At 43.6% G+C, this 18,069-nt stretch overlaps 2 protein-coding genes across 9 annotated transcripts in view; one reads left to right on the top strand and one right to left on the bottom strand.

Moving 5' to 3' along the window:
- Positions 1–9,371, bottom strand: part of TCTN3 (tectonic family member 3) — a 29,275-nt gene extending 19,904 nt beyond the window's left edge. The window contains exons 1-8 of the mRNA XM_070057496.1: positions 9,071–9,371; positions 8,779–8,902; positions 8,379–8,497; positions 2,888–3,015; positions 2,542–2,650; positions 2,343–2,458; positions 1,508–1,543; positions 573–653 (exon numbers count right to left, since the gene is read on the bottom strand). Of these exons, the coding sequence (XP_069913597.1) occupies positions 573–653; positions 1,508–1,543; positions 2,343–2,458; positions 2,542–2,650; positions 2,888–3,015; positions 8,379–8,497; positions 8,779–8,902; positions 9,071–9,344 (987 nt within the window). The 5' untranslated portion in view covers positions 9,345–9,371. The remainder of the gene's footprint in view (positions 1–572; positions 654–1,507; positions 1,544–2,342; positions 2,459–2,541; positions 2,651–2,887; positions 3,016–8,378; positions 8,498–8,778; positions 8,903–9,070) is intronic.
- A 166-nt stretch (positions 9,372–9,537) lies between these two features.
- ENTPD1 (ectonucleoside triphosphate diphosphohydrolase 1) overlaps positions 9,538–18,069 on the top strand; it is a 206,950-nt gene continuing 198,418 nt past the window's right edge. For 6 of the 8 annotated variants that reach the window (XR_007911064.2, XR_007911063.2, XR_007911062.2 and 3 more), the window contains exons 1-2: positions 9,538–9,756; positions 10,760–10,781. Coding sequence is in view for 3 of the 8 variants with exons in the window: in XM_051824023.2 (XP_051679983.2) it covers positions 10,760–10,781 (22 nt within the window). In the remaining 5 variants the exon portion in view is untranslated. The remainder of the gene's footprint in view (positions 9,757–10,759; positions 10,782–18,069) is intronic. The other 2 variants (XM_051824021.2, XM_051824020.2) reach the window with 2 other exon arrangements.

Raw genomic sequence — 18,069 nt, 5'->3', positions numbered from 1 at the left:
CACGATGTTTGGAGATAAACAGAAACAGTACCTCAGGGTGTAACGCACAAGCAATTGAAGGTAACCTTAAATTTCTTCATATTCTGCCCCCATAATGGGGCGACTCGAGTCCCATGGACTTCAGAATCAACCCTGCTCTGTTGTTGAGGATAATTAAAGTTCATGATGTATTTAAAAAAAAAATTTCTTCATATAGTCTTTAACATGATGCTTTATGATAATTCTTACTCCTTTATGTTGGACTGATTAGAAGAGAAAGAACAGAGAACAGAACTAATTCATTTCAATTTTACTGTCAACACGAGCAAATGGTCAGTAGGAATCAGTAGCAGACTGCACATGGACAAAGGGAGAGGAGTCAGGAACAGTGAATCTGAAATACTGGAGAATGATGGAATGGAAACAACGAAACGTGGTAGGGAGCAAGGCAATGGGCTCAATTCTCGGCGTGTTACATTTCAGGCTACGTAAAATCCAGGTGGGGGTCAGGCTCCCATTTCATGGAAGACCAGGCATCTCTGGCAACACTGATCCACAGGCCTCAGTCCACCATCCGAGGTCAGCATCCCTACCTGGGAAACGACATTCTGACAAGTGTTTCCAGCCAAGAGAGGAGGGTCAGTCTGTGAAGCAGGGGTTACAGGAACCTGGAGCTAGCAAAGGAAAGAGGCGAGTCAACTACAATTGAAGGCTGCGCTTTTCTCTGCTAGCTACAGGAGTATTTTCTTTCCCTATGACCGTTCCCTTCTCTTTCCTTCTACTGCCAGCCTACAACTGAAATTCAGGTCATCCTAAATCAGCACTTCTCAAAACATACTTCTCAGATCGCTAGACATAAAATACGGGTTCCACAGCTATGTAAATTTTTAAAAATAACACATTCAGGGGCCAGCACTGGGGAGCAGCGGGTTAAAGCCCTGGCCTGAAGCACCAGCATCCCATATGGGTGCCGGTTCTAATCCCAGCTGCTCCACTTCCAATCCAGCTCTCTGCCATGGCCTAGGAAAGTAGTAGAATATGGTCCTTGGGCCCCTGCACCCACGTGGGAGACCTGGAAGAAGCTCCTGGCTCCTGGCTTCAGATCGGCACAGCTCTGGCCGCTGTGGCCAATTGGGGAGTGAACCATCAGATGGAAGACCTCTCTCTCTCTAACTCTTTCAAATAAATAAAATAAATCTTTTTTTTTTTTTAAACATATTCAACACCTTCTTCATAGAAACTGACAAAACTCTCTAGCAAATTAAACACTCCAAGATGCCCACTTTCAATATAGTGTTTATTTACCTGAATGTTTCCCAAACTTATCTAACACTTCATGATCTTCATATCATAAAAGGCTATTAACAACATAGAACATACCTGGGAAAACAGTGTTTTAGACCCATCCTTAACTGTTTGACACATCATGCTTACATTTATCTCACCATTACGATTTAGACTAAAATTTACTCAGCTATAAAGAGGCCAAATACTCTTTTTTTCTTTTTCCTGATAAACCAATTCATACCTTCAAATTCTGCAGATCCATCATACCTCTTGGAACCTAGAATAATAGAAGAGAGATCTAAGTGTGCATATACCTTTCATACAATCCCCAGGAATCTGTAGTTTTATATTACTATTACTAAGTTTTGGTAATGGGAAACCAACATACTAGAATGATACACTTCCTGTCTTCCACCTAACTCTTCTTTACACTAAAATGACAGGGAGTGGAGCTAGCTGGGAGGTTGGACAAAGCTGTATTGAACAGACAAAGCAAGAAGTTCAGTGAAATAATGAGATGTCACCCTCTTAAGTTCTCCCAAGTCAATCCCCTTAGCCTGGAGGGTGACAAATTCTTTTTTTTTTTTATTTGACAGATAGAGTTAGAGACAGAGAAAGATCTTCCTTCCGTTGGTTCACTCCCCAAATGGCCGCTATGCCAGAACTATGCCGATCCGAAGCCAGGAGCCAGGTGCTTCCTCCTGGTCTCCCATGCAGGTCCCAAACACTTGGGCCATCCTCCACTGCCCTCCCAGGCCACAGCAGAGAGCTGGAGTGGAAGAGGAGCAACCAGGACTAGAACCTGGTGCCCGTATGGGATGCTGGCACCACAGGCAGAGGATTAACCTAGTGAGCCACGGCACCAGCCGAGGGTGACAAATTCTAATCATGGGTCTGTACTCCAAATTCTTTCATCTTTCTTCCTATGATGGGGGTTTCAAGGCCTTCTGCCTTATATGTAGCTCTTGAGGAGTCTAACTTTCAGTTCAATGCTCTTCCCACAACCAATACCAATGGGAAGCATGTTGACTTCAAATCCACAGTGGGGACAGAGTGAGGAGAGAAGAGACATCCACCTTCAAGACTGTGAAATTATAGTAAGAGGCGGCATCAAGGGCTGGATCCAGGGTACAGCTGCTTGCCAGGTTCTTGAAGAAACGAGTGCAGGTTGTACTTTTACTCTCCAGGAAGCCTTAGGACACAAATAATTAAGAGAGTAGTAAATGAAAAAGCTTCTTTTAAACTGGATACAGGATATTTCTGACCTGGACTTACCAGCAGGATTGCTCTCAGAACAGAGTCCCCCAGCTCCAACTCCAGCAGGCTGCCTCAGTAAACTCAGTACAGACCACTTGGGGAAGTAAGTCAGAATGGGGTCCCCAGCCTGAATCAAATATTGGAGACAGTTATTCACAGTGAGATAGGAATGAATTACACCAGAGAAGACAAAGTAGAAACAAAGGTTAACTCAACAGCTTGTTTACATGGGCAGAACTGCCCTTCAAAAGAGCTGATGAAGGGTTATCTAGTTGTAGGGAGGTTCCTGGAAGATCCCTAGGCAATTGTGTACTATTAAAGAAGAAACCTAACCAAACAATCCCACCCCCTTCCATGGGCTCACCTTATAAAAAGGTAGTGGTGACTGTGTTTGCGTTGTTGAAGTGAATGATTCTCCTCCAAACTCTGTAGCCAGGTCTTGAAAGTTGGTTGCATTGACCTTTTGGAGCTTCTGGAAATAGTTTAATTTTGCTAAAAATGTTTTTTTTAAAAAGAAAGAGTGTTTAGATAAAAGAACATTGATTTTTTTTAAATATCTGGCATGACAAATGATAAACAATTTTTTTATTGCAGCATATATAAAGTGTGCAGATACACTAAAGAATGAATTCAAAGAATTTTAACAAATGTACTTATTGGTATCACCACCATACAAATCAAGCCACAGAACACTGTCCCAAAAGGTTCTCAGCCAATACTCCATCTCCAGGGATAACAATCCTGATTTCTATCACCTCCTATTTTATTTGTAACCTATTATCTGAATTACTGTTTAAGATCTTAATTAAGCCTCTGCCTGCAGCGCCTGCATCCTATATGGATGCCAGTTCGAGTCCTGGCTGCTCCACTTCCGATCCAGCTCTCTGCTATGGCCTGGGATAGCAGAAGATGGCCCAAGTGCTTGAGCCTCTGCACCCACGTGGGAGACCGGATGAAGCTCCTGACTTCAGATCAGCCCAGCTCCAGTCATTGCAGCCATTTGGGGAGTAAACCATTGGATGGAAGACCTCTTTCTGTCTCTACCTCTGTGGTGAGACTCAAATCAATAAATCTTAAAAAAAAAAAAAAAAAAAAAAAAAAGAGATCTGAGTTAAGAATTTGGTCGAGTATATAGACTATTATGTTTTATTCCTTTCACCTTTTAATTCCTATATACAAGACTTCAGGCACCCCAAAAAGGTATCTGCTATAATAATTCCATAATTCCTATTATCCAACTGTATAAATTTTTCCATGTTCCTGCAGTCATCTCTTTATGGCACTTCAGAACCAGGAGACACAGGAATAGGCCCTGGTGCTGTCCACTGCCCTGCAGATGACAGAAACACTCAGCTTTACCACTCCAGGTTTTCTGTTCACTTGACAAAGGAGTACAGCAGAACCATGCTCCATGCTAGTTTCATTATTCATATGACATTTGGACAGAGTGAAAAAAAAAAGGTAGCAAGACCCACATCACTGAAAACTAATGAGGATTCCACATTAAATAAGCCTGACCTTATCTGTGATCACAACATTTTAATTATCTGAATTTTCAGCATGAAATAAATACATCTTTAAATTCTGGGGCCTCTCAGAATTCTCACTCACTAGATCCCTGTTACTCAAAATAAGATGCATATATTAAAACCTGGAAACTTGTCAGAAATGCAGACCTGAGGGTCACTCCCTAGACCCACAGAGTCGGAATTTGCATGTTAACAGGATCTCCAGGTGATGTGCATGCATATGTAGAGTTTGAAAAAGCATTGCTTTGAAACAGGTGATGCTTTGATCTGCAATCTTCAAACTATGAATCTTCCAGGAACTCATATGCTGAAAACCACATTAAAGACTATTTTCCTCATGTAAAATTCAGCAATTTGTATCCTTATAAATCAAAGTTAAAATTAAGCTAACAAGCCGGCGCCGTGGCTCACTAGGCTAATCCTCTGCTTAGCGGCGCCGGCACACCAGGTTCTAGTCCCGGTCGGGGCGCCGGATTCTGTCCCGGTTGCCCCTCTTCCAGGCCAGCCCTCTGCTGTGGCCAGGGAGTGCAGTGGAGGATGGCCCAAGTGCTTGGGCCCTGCACCCCATGGGAGACCAGGAGAAGCACCTGGCTCCTGCCATGGGATCAGCGCGGTGCGCAGGCCTCAGCGCACCGGCCGTGGTGGCCATTGGAGGGTGAACCAACAGCAAAGGAAGACCTTTCTCTCTGTCTCTCTCTCTCACTGTCTACTCTGCCTGTCCAAAAAAAAAAAAAAAAAAAAAAAAAATTAAGCTAACAAAAGAAGCTCATGAAGAAGATGAGCTGAGATGGCAAATATCCATTTGGCAATTTTTCATGGCTTAAATGAATAAGAGGAAATTAACATTTTGTATCTTACTGCTGTGCAGGGATATTGGTGGTAAGCAGAGATAAGGCAAATAAGGAGGAGAATAAATGGAGTTTTTGCCAAAATTTTGCTATCATACAAAGCGTATTATACCTAACAGAGTTTAAAGATATTTAGATTTAATTAATACAATTTCAGATGTGGAAGGAAACCCAGAGACCATCTGACTCAATCCCATAGAAAATTTGGATCCTCAGAGGTAAAAGAATTACAAAAGGCCACAGATCGCAGACCTCTTAATACATGGTCTAGGGTTCTTTCCAGGCTATTGTACAAATGGACTTAGACTAAGAACATCCTCTATTAATAATTTATCAGTAGATACGATCTCTATGGGCACATAAAGATATGGTGCATCCTCTCCAGGTGCTGGCAATTTACCTGGGGAGACATGAAGTTCACATAAACTGATAACAATACAAGGGATCCTTTAAGTTCCAAAGGAATGACTCAAAAGATAACTGCCTTAAAATTTTTGAGGATGGGTTCACTTCTGATACGTGAGCAAGAAAGGACTTTTGGAAGAGCTGGGAAATTAAAATGAAAGACAAAGAGGAATAGCTGAGCCAAGAATTTAAGCAAATGCACGTTTGGGAAGTCTCCTGAGGACAACAAGTAGATGAGTCTGGCCAACACAGATGTTCAATGAAGACCGTAATGGGAGAAAAGCCTGGAAACAGAAGCTGGATAAAACCTGAGAGCACCTTGATTGTCAGGCTAAAGAAACTGGACACAGGTTTTTTGTTTGTTTTGAAGATGTATTTTTTATTTATATTTGAAAGAGTTGAGAGAGAGATTTTCCATTTCCTGGTTCACTCCCTCAAATAGCTGCAATGGCTGAGGCTGTGCCAGGCCAAAGCCAGGAGCCTGGAGTTTCATCTGGGTCTCCCATGTGGGTGCAGTGGCCTAAGCACTTGGGCCATCCTCTGCTGCTTTCCCAGGTGCATTAGCAGGGAGCTGGATTGGAAGAGGAGCAGCTGGGACTCAAACTGCTGCCTGTATATGACGCTAACGTTGCAGGTGACAGCTTAGCCTGCAATGCCACAATGCTGGCTTTACATAGTTCTATAAGTGGTGGGAAATTAATGGATATGTCTAAATAAGGAAACAACATAATGTGATGTTATGGGAAGATTAATCTAGTACAGTGATTCTCCATGATTTTGTGTGCTGTATGTGTATGTGAGAGGGAAGGAGGCAAACAATCAGAACCAAAGGGCAGCTGCTGCCTCTTCAGACTAAACTAATCCATCTCCCGGCCTCATTCAGGGAAGCTTCATTCATAACAACCCAGTAATATTTCTGGGAGTGGCCATATTCTCAGATGTTGTTCAGATATACTGGTCCAGAAGCAGAGTGCATGACGGTATGGAAGGCTAGAGTATAGATTAAAAGGAGGGAGCACCAGCTGGACACCATGACAGTAGCCCTGTTCCAAGACCACAAAGCTGGCTCTAGAAGGCAATAGGTTTACAAAGGAAGGAACAGCCTTGTCTTAAAATGAAGTAATCATTCTGGTCCCTTTACCCTCTTTACAACCTATACAGACATTGGTCTCCTGATAAATTGCTTCCAATTCAAGTTCACAGAAAACAAAAACTGGTCCTTTGCAATTTCTTTCCTAACAGTCAGATGAAATCCAGGTGGGTTGACTTTCATGTTGCAAGGGAACATTTAAATCTACGCTGTGTGTGAACATCATCTTGCTTCATCAACATTTACTTTTTTGTTGTTGTTGTTGTTTGACAGGCAGAGTGGACAGTGAGAGAGACAGAGAGAAAGGTCTTCCTTTTGCCGTTGGTTCACCCTCCAATGGCTGCCACGGCTGGCGCGCTGCGGCCGGCGCACCGCGCTGATCCGAAGGCAGGAGCCAGGTACTTCTCCTGGTCCTCCATGGGGTGCAGGGCCCAAGCACTTGGGCCATCCTCCACTGCACTCCCTGGCCATAGCAGAGAGCTGGCCTGGAAAAGGGGCAACCGGGACAGCATGCGGCGCCCCGACTGGGACTAGAACCTGGTGTGCCGGCGCCGCAAGGCGGAGGATTAGCCTAGTGAGCCGCGGCCAGCCGCTTCATCAACGTTTACAAAAAGATATATTAGCTGCATTACCTTTAGAAATGTTACAGCCAGGGGCCAGTGGCACCAGTATCCTATATTGGTGCCGGTTCAAGTCCCAGCTGCTCCTCTTCCAATCCAGCTTTCTGCCTATGGCTTGAAGGCAGCAGAAGATGGCCCAAGTGCCTGGGCCGCTGCACTCACAGGAGATACCCAGAAGAAGCTCCTGGTTCCTGGTTTTGGATTGGCCCGGCTCTGGCTGTTGCCGCCATTTGGGGAGTGAACCAGCAGATGGAAGACCTCTCTCTCTGTCTCTCCCTCTCTCTGTCTGTAACTCTACCTCTCAAATAAATTGAAAAAATATTAAAAAAAGTTGCAGCCATCACTAGCAAATTTCTTAGTCCATTAAAAACACCAATGACTGCCATCTCTCATCCTTTACTGTACTCTACAGTTACAGGGCACTTTCTCAACCAGGGCCAGTGACATTAGTTCTCACTTCACAATTGAAGAAACTAGCCTGGAAATAGAGGGATTTGCTCAAGTCTGTGCAGATGGCAAGGAAATGAATGGTAGGCCTGAGATCCTATATAATGCTCCTTCCCATACACTGTTAACTTATAAAATTAAAAACAAGGTAGGCACAGGCTCATTTGTCAAAGATATTCATTCACATGTTATCTGGTGCCAACTGTGTGTCAAGCAGTGGGGATTTATGGAATGCCCTCATGGAGATGGTAGTAAGTGAGGGATATTGGTTACTTGGGATTACAGGAACTTAACGGAATGACTAAAAGCATCTAAACTGAAGTTCTGTAAGAGTTCTCTGATCCACAGCAAGTGTACCCCAAGAAATGGCAAAGATTTGCTAACAAGGCAGAGAGAGAGAAAAGGCAGGGATGAGGTGGAAGAACAAGGAGAATGGTAGAGATCTAAAGGATGAAAATAGAGGTTTATAAAGAACGGGAAGGGTGGGCCAGGCGCCGCGGCTCACTAGGCTAATCCTCCGCCTTGCAGCGCCGGCACACCAGGTTCTAGTCCTGGTAGGGGTGCCACATTCTGTCCCAGTTGGCCCTCTTCCAGGCCAGCTCTCTGCTGTGGCCAGGGAGTGCAGTGGAGGATGGCCCAAGTGCTTGGGCCCTACACCCCATGGGAGACCAGGAGAAGTACCTGGCTCCTGCCATCGGATCAGCGTGGTGCGCCGGCCGCAGCGCGCCGGCCGCAGTGGCCATTGGAGGGTGAACCAACGGCAAAGGAAGACCTTTCTCTCTGTCTCTCTCACTGTCCACTCTGCCTGTCAAAAAATAAAAAAAAAAAAAATAAAAGAACGGGAAGGGTAGCCCAAAGACAAAGCCAATTCCCAATACACCTTACACAAGAGCAGCTGATGTGTGTCTCTACTCACTGTTGTTCACATGGACACAGAACTGTTGGATTCCATTTGAATCCAAGAAAACTCTCGAAGGAAACGGGGAATTACTCCTGAAGATCAGAGAGTTGTCTATACACACCCAGCTTGAAGACCTACGAGGAAAGAGGATGGAGAAGATACTTAGATGGGGAGGGGTCGGTCTGAAGACAGGTTCCCCAGGGCTGTCAGTCAGGTGTCAGAGAGGCTGTAGGGCAACACTGGACAGCTCCACTCTGTGAAATCAGCAAAGGAAGGTCGCAGCTGGGAAAAACCAAGCCCACGTCCTCGGAGCGGAGGTGGGGGCAAGCGGCAGGCAGGTGAACTGTTACTTCCACCCGGCACCCACTGCGGGGCCCAGGCTCCTCTGGGATTCGTTTTGGGCACCGCGGCTCACCTGACGCTGCCAGGGAGGCAGAAGGCGAACACCGTCCTCGGGTGGAGGAGATAGCAGTCCCTGTCGCAGCAGCAATTCAAGTCGCAGGTGCCAGGAGTCAAGTCACAGACACAGACCGGTAGGACTACGAAAGGACAACAGGAAGTAGAGCGGGTGGCATGAGGCCATTAGTCTTCCATGCACTAATCCCCCCTCTTCCGAGAGCCCCACACCTTCGTGGCAAGCTGAACCTTGTTTATAGGACTTTACACCTAAGAAGCGAGTGATTCACCCCCACAACCCTTCCCCTCACCTGGGAAGAGGTCCACGGTCTTATTCCCAGGCGCCGAAGGGGTCACCAGGGTCGAGTCCACCGTAGAGAGTTCAGGCCCGGCCGAGGAAGCTGTGGTCCCCTCCGAGGTGGGCTGGAGGGTCCCGCCCGGCGTGCCCGGCGTGCCCGGCGTGCCCGGCCCCGGGACCGAAGAAGTGGGCGCTGTTTCTGACGGTGAGGCAGACGACTGAGGCTGGACGCCCTGGGGCTGCATCAGGAAGAACACCTGTAGTAGCACGAGCTGCCTGGCGCACATAGGGCAGGCCACTCGCCCGAGGGTCCAACAGGAGCCTCCGCCGTCTCCAGACGCGTTGCTAGAGCGCGGGGTGGGAGGAGTCGCATAGCGTCTGACGTCACGCGCATGCGTTTGCTCATTGGCTCATGGCGAGCGCGGAGCGGTCTCCAGCCAATAAGAAGCGGTGTTGTTACAGCTCTTTCAGCATCCTAGGGTATGGGCCGTCCTCCTCGGGCCGGCCCGGGCACAGCCTCCGTCGCCTGGCAACCGCACCGGGGTAGGGAAGCCTTGTCCCTTCTCTCCGCTAGAGGACAGTAGGAGGTCGGGCCACCAGCTAGGGCCGGAGTCCCGCGCAGACCGGGCCGCCCGGAGGAGCGGAAACAGCAGTGGCAGGAACGAGGTTTGCACGTCTTTTCCTCCCCTGATTCCTGCGGTGAGAAATCCTCTCTATGGAAGGATACTGGTGTCAAGGGAGTGAAACACACCCAGAGTCCCGTACCCTAGGAAGTGTCTCCTCTAAGTACATGCTTTTGGAAACACATTAAAATACTGTTCTTTCAGCTTCTTGAAGTTTAACATTGAGAAAAAAAATTTCAAAACTCCATAAATGCTTCAACATTATTAAAGATGAACTGCGTTATTGTTGCTGGAAAAAGTGTTGAAAGAAGGAAAATTGGGAATAAAAAAGAGAAGGGGAAATGTGAGGAGATAGGGAAGGAAAATGTGAGTAGAAAGAAAAATGTTTTCTAGAAGAGGAGAAAACAAAATGCAGGGAATAGCGAAGAAAACCCATGCTCTGTTATGAGCCGCCACTTGGTTTTGTTTTGCTGGGGAGTGGAGGGCCACGTCCAGGAGAACTCCTGGTCTTAGGATCATCCTTACCAGCCTGTCAGGTCTGCTAGCAGCAAGCCCTGCGGCTGTGGCCCGCGTGAAATGTGCCTGGCATGGCTGAGGAGCTGACTTTTTAATTTCCAAATTTTAATTCAGAGTTAAAGAATTTGCTCCTGTTAGACCTAGCATTTTCTTTTCTCTATAATTCTGACATCTGGATTATTTCAGTTGCTTGGCCTGGGCTATAAATTAAGACTGTTTAGAGTTATCTAAAGTCTGGTGTCTGGCCAAGGCCTTCCTTTCTAGGTGAATCTCTTAAGCAGGTAAGTTTTAGGCCACTTGACTGTGCTCACGTTCCTTGACAAGGTCTTGATTTTCCAATGTTTTGAACTCAATAGCTAAATGTATCCCTGTGTTGTGACTATTTGCAAACATTTTTGTGTGACTAGGTGATGAAATAAAGTGCATATTTGTGTTTGACATTAAAATGTTTATCTGCCTTACTAATTTCTATGAGAAAAGGTCAACTTCAGATTATTCAAATTATATGTATTAGAATATAAACTCTACAAAACAGGGATTTTTTTTGTCTATTTTGTTCACAGATGTATCCCCATGCCTTCAACAGTGAGTAGGACATGTTAGATATGCATTAAATATTTTTAAAATATATCAAAAAATCAAACATTATTTTCTTTGATTGTTTAGACTAACTTTTATGAATATGATTTTTTTCAGGGTTACATTTCTTTTGATGAAATTTCTATTGTACATCTAAGCAAAAACTACTTTGGATTTCAAAGTTTGTAATTTGAACTGTGACTCTCAATCGTTGTTAAATTATTCCTGAATTTATTAATGTTGGTGAAAGAGTCTGTTTATTGAAGTAATTTCAAGGTTACATGATAAAAATAGTTTCAGAATCATCTGAATTACTTTTTGTCATTTTTGAATTTAAGCATATTAAAATTTTAGAAAAATTAAATTTTTCTTTTTATATTTTCTTGTGGTTGAGCATGAAGATAATTTGTATTGTTGCTTTTTTTGTTACATGTTTGTAGCAATCTTCATAATGCTGAGTTCTAATTTTTTTAAGATATAATACTAAAATATGAAAGATAATTTTGAAGAGGGCAAAATTTATGCACACGTGTCATGCAGATGCCAGTTTAATGTGGAGATCATATCTTAAATTGAGGTAGTTTAATATAACATCACTTCCAAAGTAGAGATTTCCAAATTAGATCCTATGATACTAGCAGATCTCTGTGTTTTGGATTAAAGGAGTTCAATGTGTGAGTGGAAATCTAGTCAGTAGATTGGATCAAGATGGCAGACTGAGAGCAAGTGTTAGCCTCTCTCCACTTCTTCCCACTTTCATAAATCTAAAAATTACAGAAAAGTTAGATGTCTACACCCTTGTGAATACATGCACACACCTTGATAATGAAAAAACGTGAAAGTGTATTCTCAGTGCTGCATTATGTGAAAAAAATTTTTGAAAAGATTTGTTTATTTGAAAGGCAGAGTGATACACACACACACACACACACACAGAGAAGGGGGGGGGGGCGAATATTCAGTCCACTTGTTCACTACCCACATGGCCGCAACAGCCAGGACTGGGCCAGGCTGAATCCAGGAGCCTGGCACTCCGTCCTGATTTCCCACATGAGTGGCAGGGGCCCAAGTACTTGGACCATCTCCTGTTGCCTTCCTAAGCACATTAACAGGAAGCTAGATTGGAGGAGCTAGGACTCAAACTGGCCCTCCAAGATGGGATGCCAGCCCCTTTTATGAGAATTCTTGCAAAATAGATGACCGATGGGATTGGACTGAAGGTGGGCCCCCCAAAAGTGCAGAACTTTATACAGAAGAAGAAATGGTGCTTGTGGTGCCCTAAGAATACAGAAAGAAGCTATTGTTATCAGTAGGGGCCCTTAGATAATTTTATGAGTTATTGGGGCTGGCGCAGTGGCACAGCGGGAGAACACCGGGGATATGATGCCTGCTGGAACTTGGGGCCAGAGAAGGGAGGATAGATGATGGCAGTGGGTTAGCTCTACCGTTGAGTAGGAACAGGAAGAAAATCTATCATCTATCTAAATATCCGTCTATCCCTCTATGAATTTAAATGGTTCAGCTACTGTGGCCTTGAGTCATGGTCCAGATTTTTTTTTTTCACAGGCAGAGTGGACAGAGAGAGAGAGAGACAGAGAGAAAGATCTTCCTTTGCCATTGGTTCACCCTCCAATGGCCAGTGAGGCCGGCGCACCGCGCTGATCCGATGGCAGGAGCCAGGTACTTATCCTGGTCTCCCATGGGGTACAGGGCCCAAGCACTTGGGCCATCCTCCACTGCACTTCCTGGCCACAGCAGAGAGCTAGCCTGGAAGAGGGGCAACCAGGACAGAATCCGGTGCCCTGACCGGGACTAGAACCCAGTGTGCCGGCACCGCAAGGCGGAGGATTAGCCTAGTGAGCCGCGGTGCCAGCCCCAAATTTTTGTGTTTATCAAAAGTTCATTTGTCAGCATTGTGGCACAGCGGGTTAAGCCAGCTCCTACAATGTCTCATCCCGTATGGGTGCTAGTTTGAGTTCTGGCTGCTCCACTTCTGATCCAGCTCCCTGCTAATGTGCCTGGGAAAGCAGCAGAGAATGGCCCAAGTGCTTGCACTCCTGCCACCCATGTGGGAGACCTAAACGAAGCTCTTGGCTCCTGGCTTTGGTCTGGCCCAGCCCCAGCTGTTGTGGACCATTTGGGGAGTGAACCAGTGGATAAATGATCTATTTCTCTGTCTCTGTCTCTGTCTCTCTCTCTTTCTAACTCTGCCTTTCAAATAAATAAATAAATAAATAAATAAATAAATAAATCTATCTCTAAAAAAGGCACCATTATCAAAGATTAAGTACATATTTTTCTTTAAAAGTTAAAATTTGAAAACTTAATTTACCAGTTGCTTTATTTTATTAATATAAATTCCCAAATTAAGAATATAAAAATTTCCCAGCCTTAATACAATATGTATTTTTTATTTAATATTATCTAAATTTGAAATAAAAATATTACTAATTTTAGAATAACAAAACTAGAATTAGTTTTGTCAAAGAAGGGGCACTGATTTGTGCCCTTCTTTTGGGCTTGGGAACTAAGGGTATAAACTAATTTTAAAACAAAACAAAATTTTCTATTTTCTTTTAGACCTCATTTTAGATTATAACCTTTGTTATATTTTGGAGGTATGTTATTTATCTGTTACACTATGTAATGCCACTTTATAGTTTAATGGTAAAAAAATCTACATTTTTTTCTGAATTTAAGAATATGTTGGAAAATAGGTAGTTTAAAATAACTTATGATATAGTATCAAATAAAAGCCATCTTAAAACTAATTATGCTGACAACCTCTTAATCTTTGTACAAACATTTTTATTGATTTGTTCACTTGTGCATTATTTTATGTACAAGAACGTGATCATCATTTACTTATTTTTCAAACAAGCTTAAAAAATTATTGTGTTTTTGATAATATGCAGTCTTTTTAACAATAATGGGAGCAAAAATAGTTTAAGAGAAGAATTAGCTTGCACATTCTGAAACAGAATTACAAAGAGTATTTTCAAGTTCACTTTCTTACACCTTGTAAGAATGTGACATTTTGGGCACCACCTTACTCTTTCAGTAACCTTGGGAAGTCTTCCCAAAAGGAGGAAGGAAAGGACATGAAAGGAAGCATTAAGTTATTCCATTAGGTTATCCCTGGAATCTGGAGAAATTATCATTTTTATATTTGTGTCAACATTAAAATTATGAAATTTATGATCTTGTTTAAATTTAAGTCCTATAAAGTGATTTTTGTTCTGCTTCTCTGATTTTTCCTGGAACTTCACAATAGCTATGTGTATTTTTAGTGCATATTATTTAAGCAAGAATCCCTTCAGATGAGTGAGTCATACCCTTTGTCTATTTCTACTTTAATTCTGTACTTCATGTATTTTGAAGATCTATTATTAGGTGTTATATGTTTAATTTTTATACTTTCTAGATGTATTAACCCTTTTATCATGATGAGATGGTCTTCCTTATATCTATTAATATCTCTGGTCATAACGTCTTTTTTAATGATTTATTTTATTTATTTGAAAAGCAGAGTTACAGAAAGAAAGACAGAGAGAGGGACAGAGAGAGAGACAGAGAGAGAGAGAGAGAAATATCTTCTATCTGCTGGTTCACTACCCAAATGGTCACAAGCCAAGAGCCTAGAACTCCATCCTGGTCTCCCACGTGGGTGCAAGGGCCCTAGTACTTGGGCCACCCTTTGCTGCTTTCCCAGGCACATTAGTAGGGAGCTGGATTGGAAGTGGACAGCTGGGACATCAACTGGCAGCAGCTTAACCCGCTACACCAGCCCTTATGATACATATTTTAAACCTATCTAAATCTGCTTCAAGCTAATACTGACTTATTTGTGATAAGATGTAAATTTGCCCTACTGCAGCTCCATTTTCTGCCTTGGCTTTTGTGGGAGAGGCTATTCTTAGGGTTCCTAACTGTCTCTGTGAATATTTGTTGAGTGTGCCAGATAGCAAGGTTTTTTCATCTCATTATTGATCAGTTTCTATAGCAAGTCAGCTAAGTTGGCCAAGGCGACCATAGTGTGTCGTGTGACTGCTCACTGCCTGAGGAGAGGGAGGGAAACTGGCTCTGCTGCTTTCTCAAAGAATGTTGGGCCCTTTGCCCTCTGGTCCTCTCCTGGGATGCAATCCACTGTGTGTGCAAGCACTACCCCATGGGACGTAGGCAAAAGGTGAACCAATGCAAATACGCTGATGAGTGTCTTTCTGGCTGTTGCTGTGAGTAGTGAAGTCCTTTGTTTATGCCCAGGAATCTTGTCTTCTGCCTGCTTCCATTGAGGCAGTAATAGAATAATCTGTAAGTTTCAAGTAAGCTGAAGTCCCAAACCCTTTATTTTTCCTATTTGTTTGCAATAATTTGCATATTTAGATATGGTTTCCTTTTTGTTTATGTTACTTGAGGTTCATAATGTTTCTTGGATCTGCAGAGGCTCCTTACCTGGGTTTGAAGGTGATTCCACTTCTCTGGAAGCACAAATTTTCTTTTTTTTTTTACTTACTTATTTGTAATTATTTAGTTTTTAAAGACTTATTTATTTGAAAGTCAGAGTTACAGAGAGAGGGGGAGAGACAGAGAGAGAGAGAGAGAGGGAGGGAGGGAGAGGGAGAGGGAGAGACACAGAGAGAGACATCCATCAGCTGATTCAATCCCCAGATGGCCGCAGTGGCTGGGGCTGGGCCAGACCAAAGCCAGGAACTTCATCTGAATTTTCCGTGTGGGTGCAGGGGCTCCAGCACTTGGGCCGTCTTCTGTTGCTTTTCCCAGGCCTCTGGCAGGGAGCTGGATCAAAGTGGAATAGCTGGCCGGCGCCGCGGCTCACTAGGCTAATCCTCCGCCTAGCGGCGCCGGCACACCGGGTTCTAGTCCCGGTTGGGGCGCCGGATTCTGTCCCGGTTGCCCCTCTTCCAGGCCAGCTCTCTGCTGTGGCCAGGGAGTGCAGTGGAGGAAGGCCCAGGTGCTTGGGCCCTGCACCCACATGGGAGACCAGGAAAAGCACCTGGTTCCTGCCACCGGATCAGCGCGGTGCGCCGGCCGCAGCGCGCCGGCCGCGGCGGCCATTGGAGGGTGAACCAACGGCAAAGGAAGACCTTTCTCTCTGTCTCTCTCTCTCTCTCTCTCACTGTCCACTCTGCCTGTCAAAAAAAAAAAAAAAAAAAAAAAAAAAAAAAAAGGTGGAATAGCTGAGACTTGAACCAGCACCCAAGTGGTGGTTTTTCCTGCTACACCACAATGCCTGGCCCAGAAGTGAGGGAGCCCGGGGCTAGAATCAGGCCAGACTGGCTCCATTCACCAGGTCCTTGCTACTATGTATACACTAAACAGAACAGGATGGAAGCCCATTGTAACAAATATTTGCCAGTGGATAATAATATTAAGCTTTGACAGAAACAATTTAGAAAAATTTACATTAAGACTTCCCCTGCCAGGCCGGTGCTCTGGCATAGCAGGTAAAGCCGCTGCCTGCAGTGCCGGCATCCTATGGGTGCTGGATCGAGTCCTGGCTGCTCCACTTATGATCTGGCTCTCTGCTATGGCCTGGGAAAGCAGTGAAAGTTGGCCCAAGTCTTTGCACCCATGTAGGAAGACCTGGAGGAAGCTCCTGGCTCCTGGCTTCGAATCGGCACAGCTCCGGCCGTTGCAGCCAACTGGGGAGTGAACCAGCGGATGGAAGACCTCTCTCTCTCTGTCTCTACCTCTCTCTTTGTGTATCTCTTTCAAATAAACAAATAAATCTTAAAAAAAAAAAAAAAGACTGCCCCTCCCTTCACAGTAGCTAATGTATAACCACTACATTTGCTGTTTGGACTTGACGTGTTAAAGACATTATAGCTACCCGTAGACTGTGAGAGCTCAGCTGCTTGGTCTCTTTTCCACCAGACCCTCCCCTTATGGGAGCTTTTCTTTTTCTTACTTAATGAAACTTCATTTCTTCTACTCTCACTGTCTAGTAAATTGTCACTGACACCAGGACACAAAGCCAGACTCATCTCACCAGTTCTCCTCCAACAGAAGCACAGACTTTCTAACTTAGCTTGTTGCTGGCTCTTAGCTCCAGCACAGAGTTTATGATCCAGGGAGTGTACAAGAATGTGAAGCTTCTTCAGTGGGTTTTGTGGCAAATTGTGCTGCAAGTCAGGTTCAGAAGTGGGTGAGAGGCCGATTTGCTCCATATAGTGCTTAGTTTGAGCAGTCCAGTGAGATTTGTTTGGGAAAAACATGGTGTTCTAACACTGGGATATGGAGTACACTTGCTATTATTCACAATGTTTCCTGCACTTAAGATTTGAGCTGTTATTTTGCCGCACTGAATTTTCCTATTTATTTGAAAAAAGTGGAGAGACATACTTAATAAGAGCAACTCTTGTATTAAGCTAAGCAACTTCCAAACCCTATGGCCTCTGTTCAGATTTATTCTCTAGAAATGTCTTCTCCATACTTGAGAATGATAGTAAAAATTCATGCTACAGATTACCTCAAGGTCCCAATCTTCTATCTGCCAATTGTCTAGGAATTCCCTTTGGGTAACCTATTTACAATTCATATTATTATAATGGTTAATTTTAATTATTACCCATTTCTTCATTGGAAAAATTTCTTAGTTGTCAATAAGTCATAAAAAGAATTCAAAATGTGTCATGAGGAGAGTGCAATCTCTCTACTCCCTCTCTCACCACTTATTGGTCAAATCAACATTTTATTTTTACTGTTTTTAACCTAGAAGTAATATCTATTGGTGCTACTTTCCTCATAGGTTTTACATCTAATTGTGGAGTAGAAGAATTAATCACAGCTTAAAAAAGTTAGCTCTTAGCAGTTGGTAGAGGTATTTTTATGTTGATAGAGGTTCTTTTACCAGCATCCTAAAGCTCATGCTGAAAATAATGAAATGATGAAAGTGCTGAAGTAATTTCATTTACCCATATTACTCCTAGCAGTCTGGTGCCAAAACCCAAACCAAGCCAGTTTTCATATTTAGAGTGACACTAGCTTATTAAAATCAGGGTATTCATGTAAATAGTCTGTATAAATTAAATTGTGCATTCTTTCATCAAAAATTTTCCTTAAGTCCTGATGTAAGTTATTGTAATTTTAGGCATTATGAATTGAAGTAATCTTTAGCAGATTTGGAAATATTAAAATAATAGCCTATTAATGCTATCTAACAAATTGATTTAAAATTATTTAGAATTCTGTCTCTCTGCAGTCTTTCTGTCTTTATAAATACCTCAGCTATTCCAGCATTTTAAATGGAGTTTCTACCAATCATGTTCAAAGAAGC

The sequence above is a fragment of the Oryctolagus cuniculus genome, chromosome 15 (assembly GCF_964237555.1).
Source record: "Oryctolagus cuniculus chromosome 15, mOryCun1.1, whole genome shotgun sequence".
Classification (NCBI taxonomy): domain Eukaryota; kingdom Metazoa; phylum Chordata; class Mammalia; order Lagomorpha; family Leporidae; genus Oryctolagus; species Oryctolagus cuniculus.
Note: the sequence above shows the minus strand (reverse complement) of the source record. Positions and strands in the feature narration are given on the sequence as shown.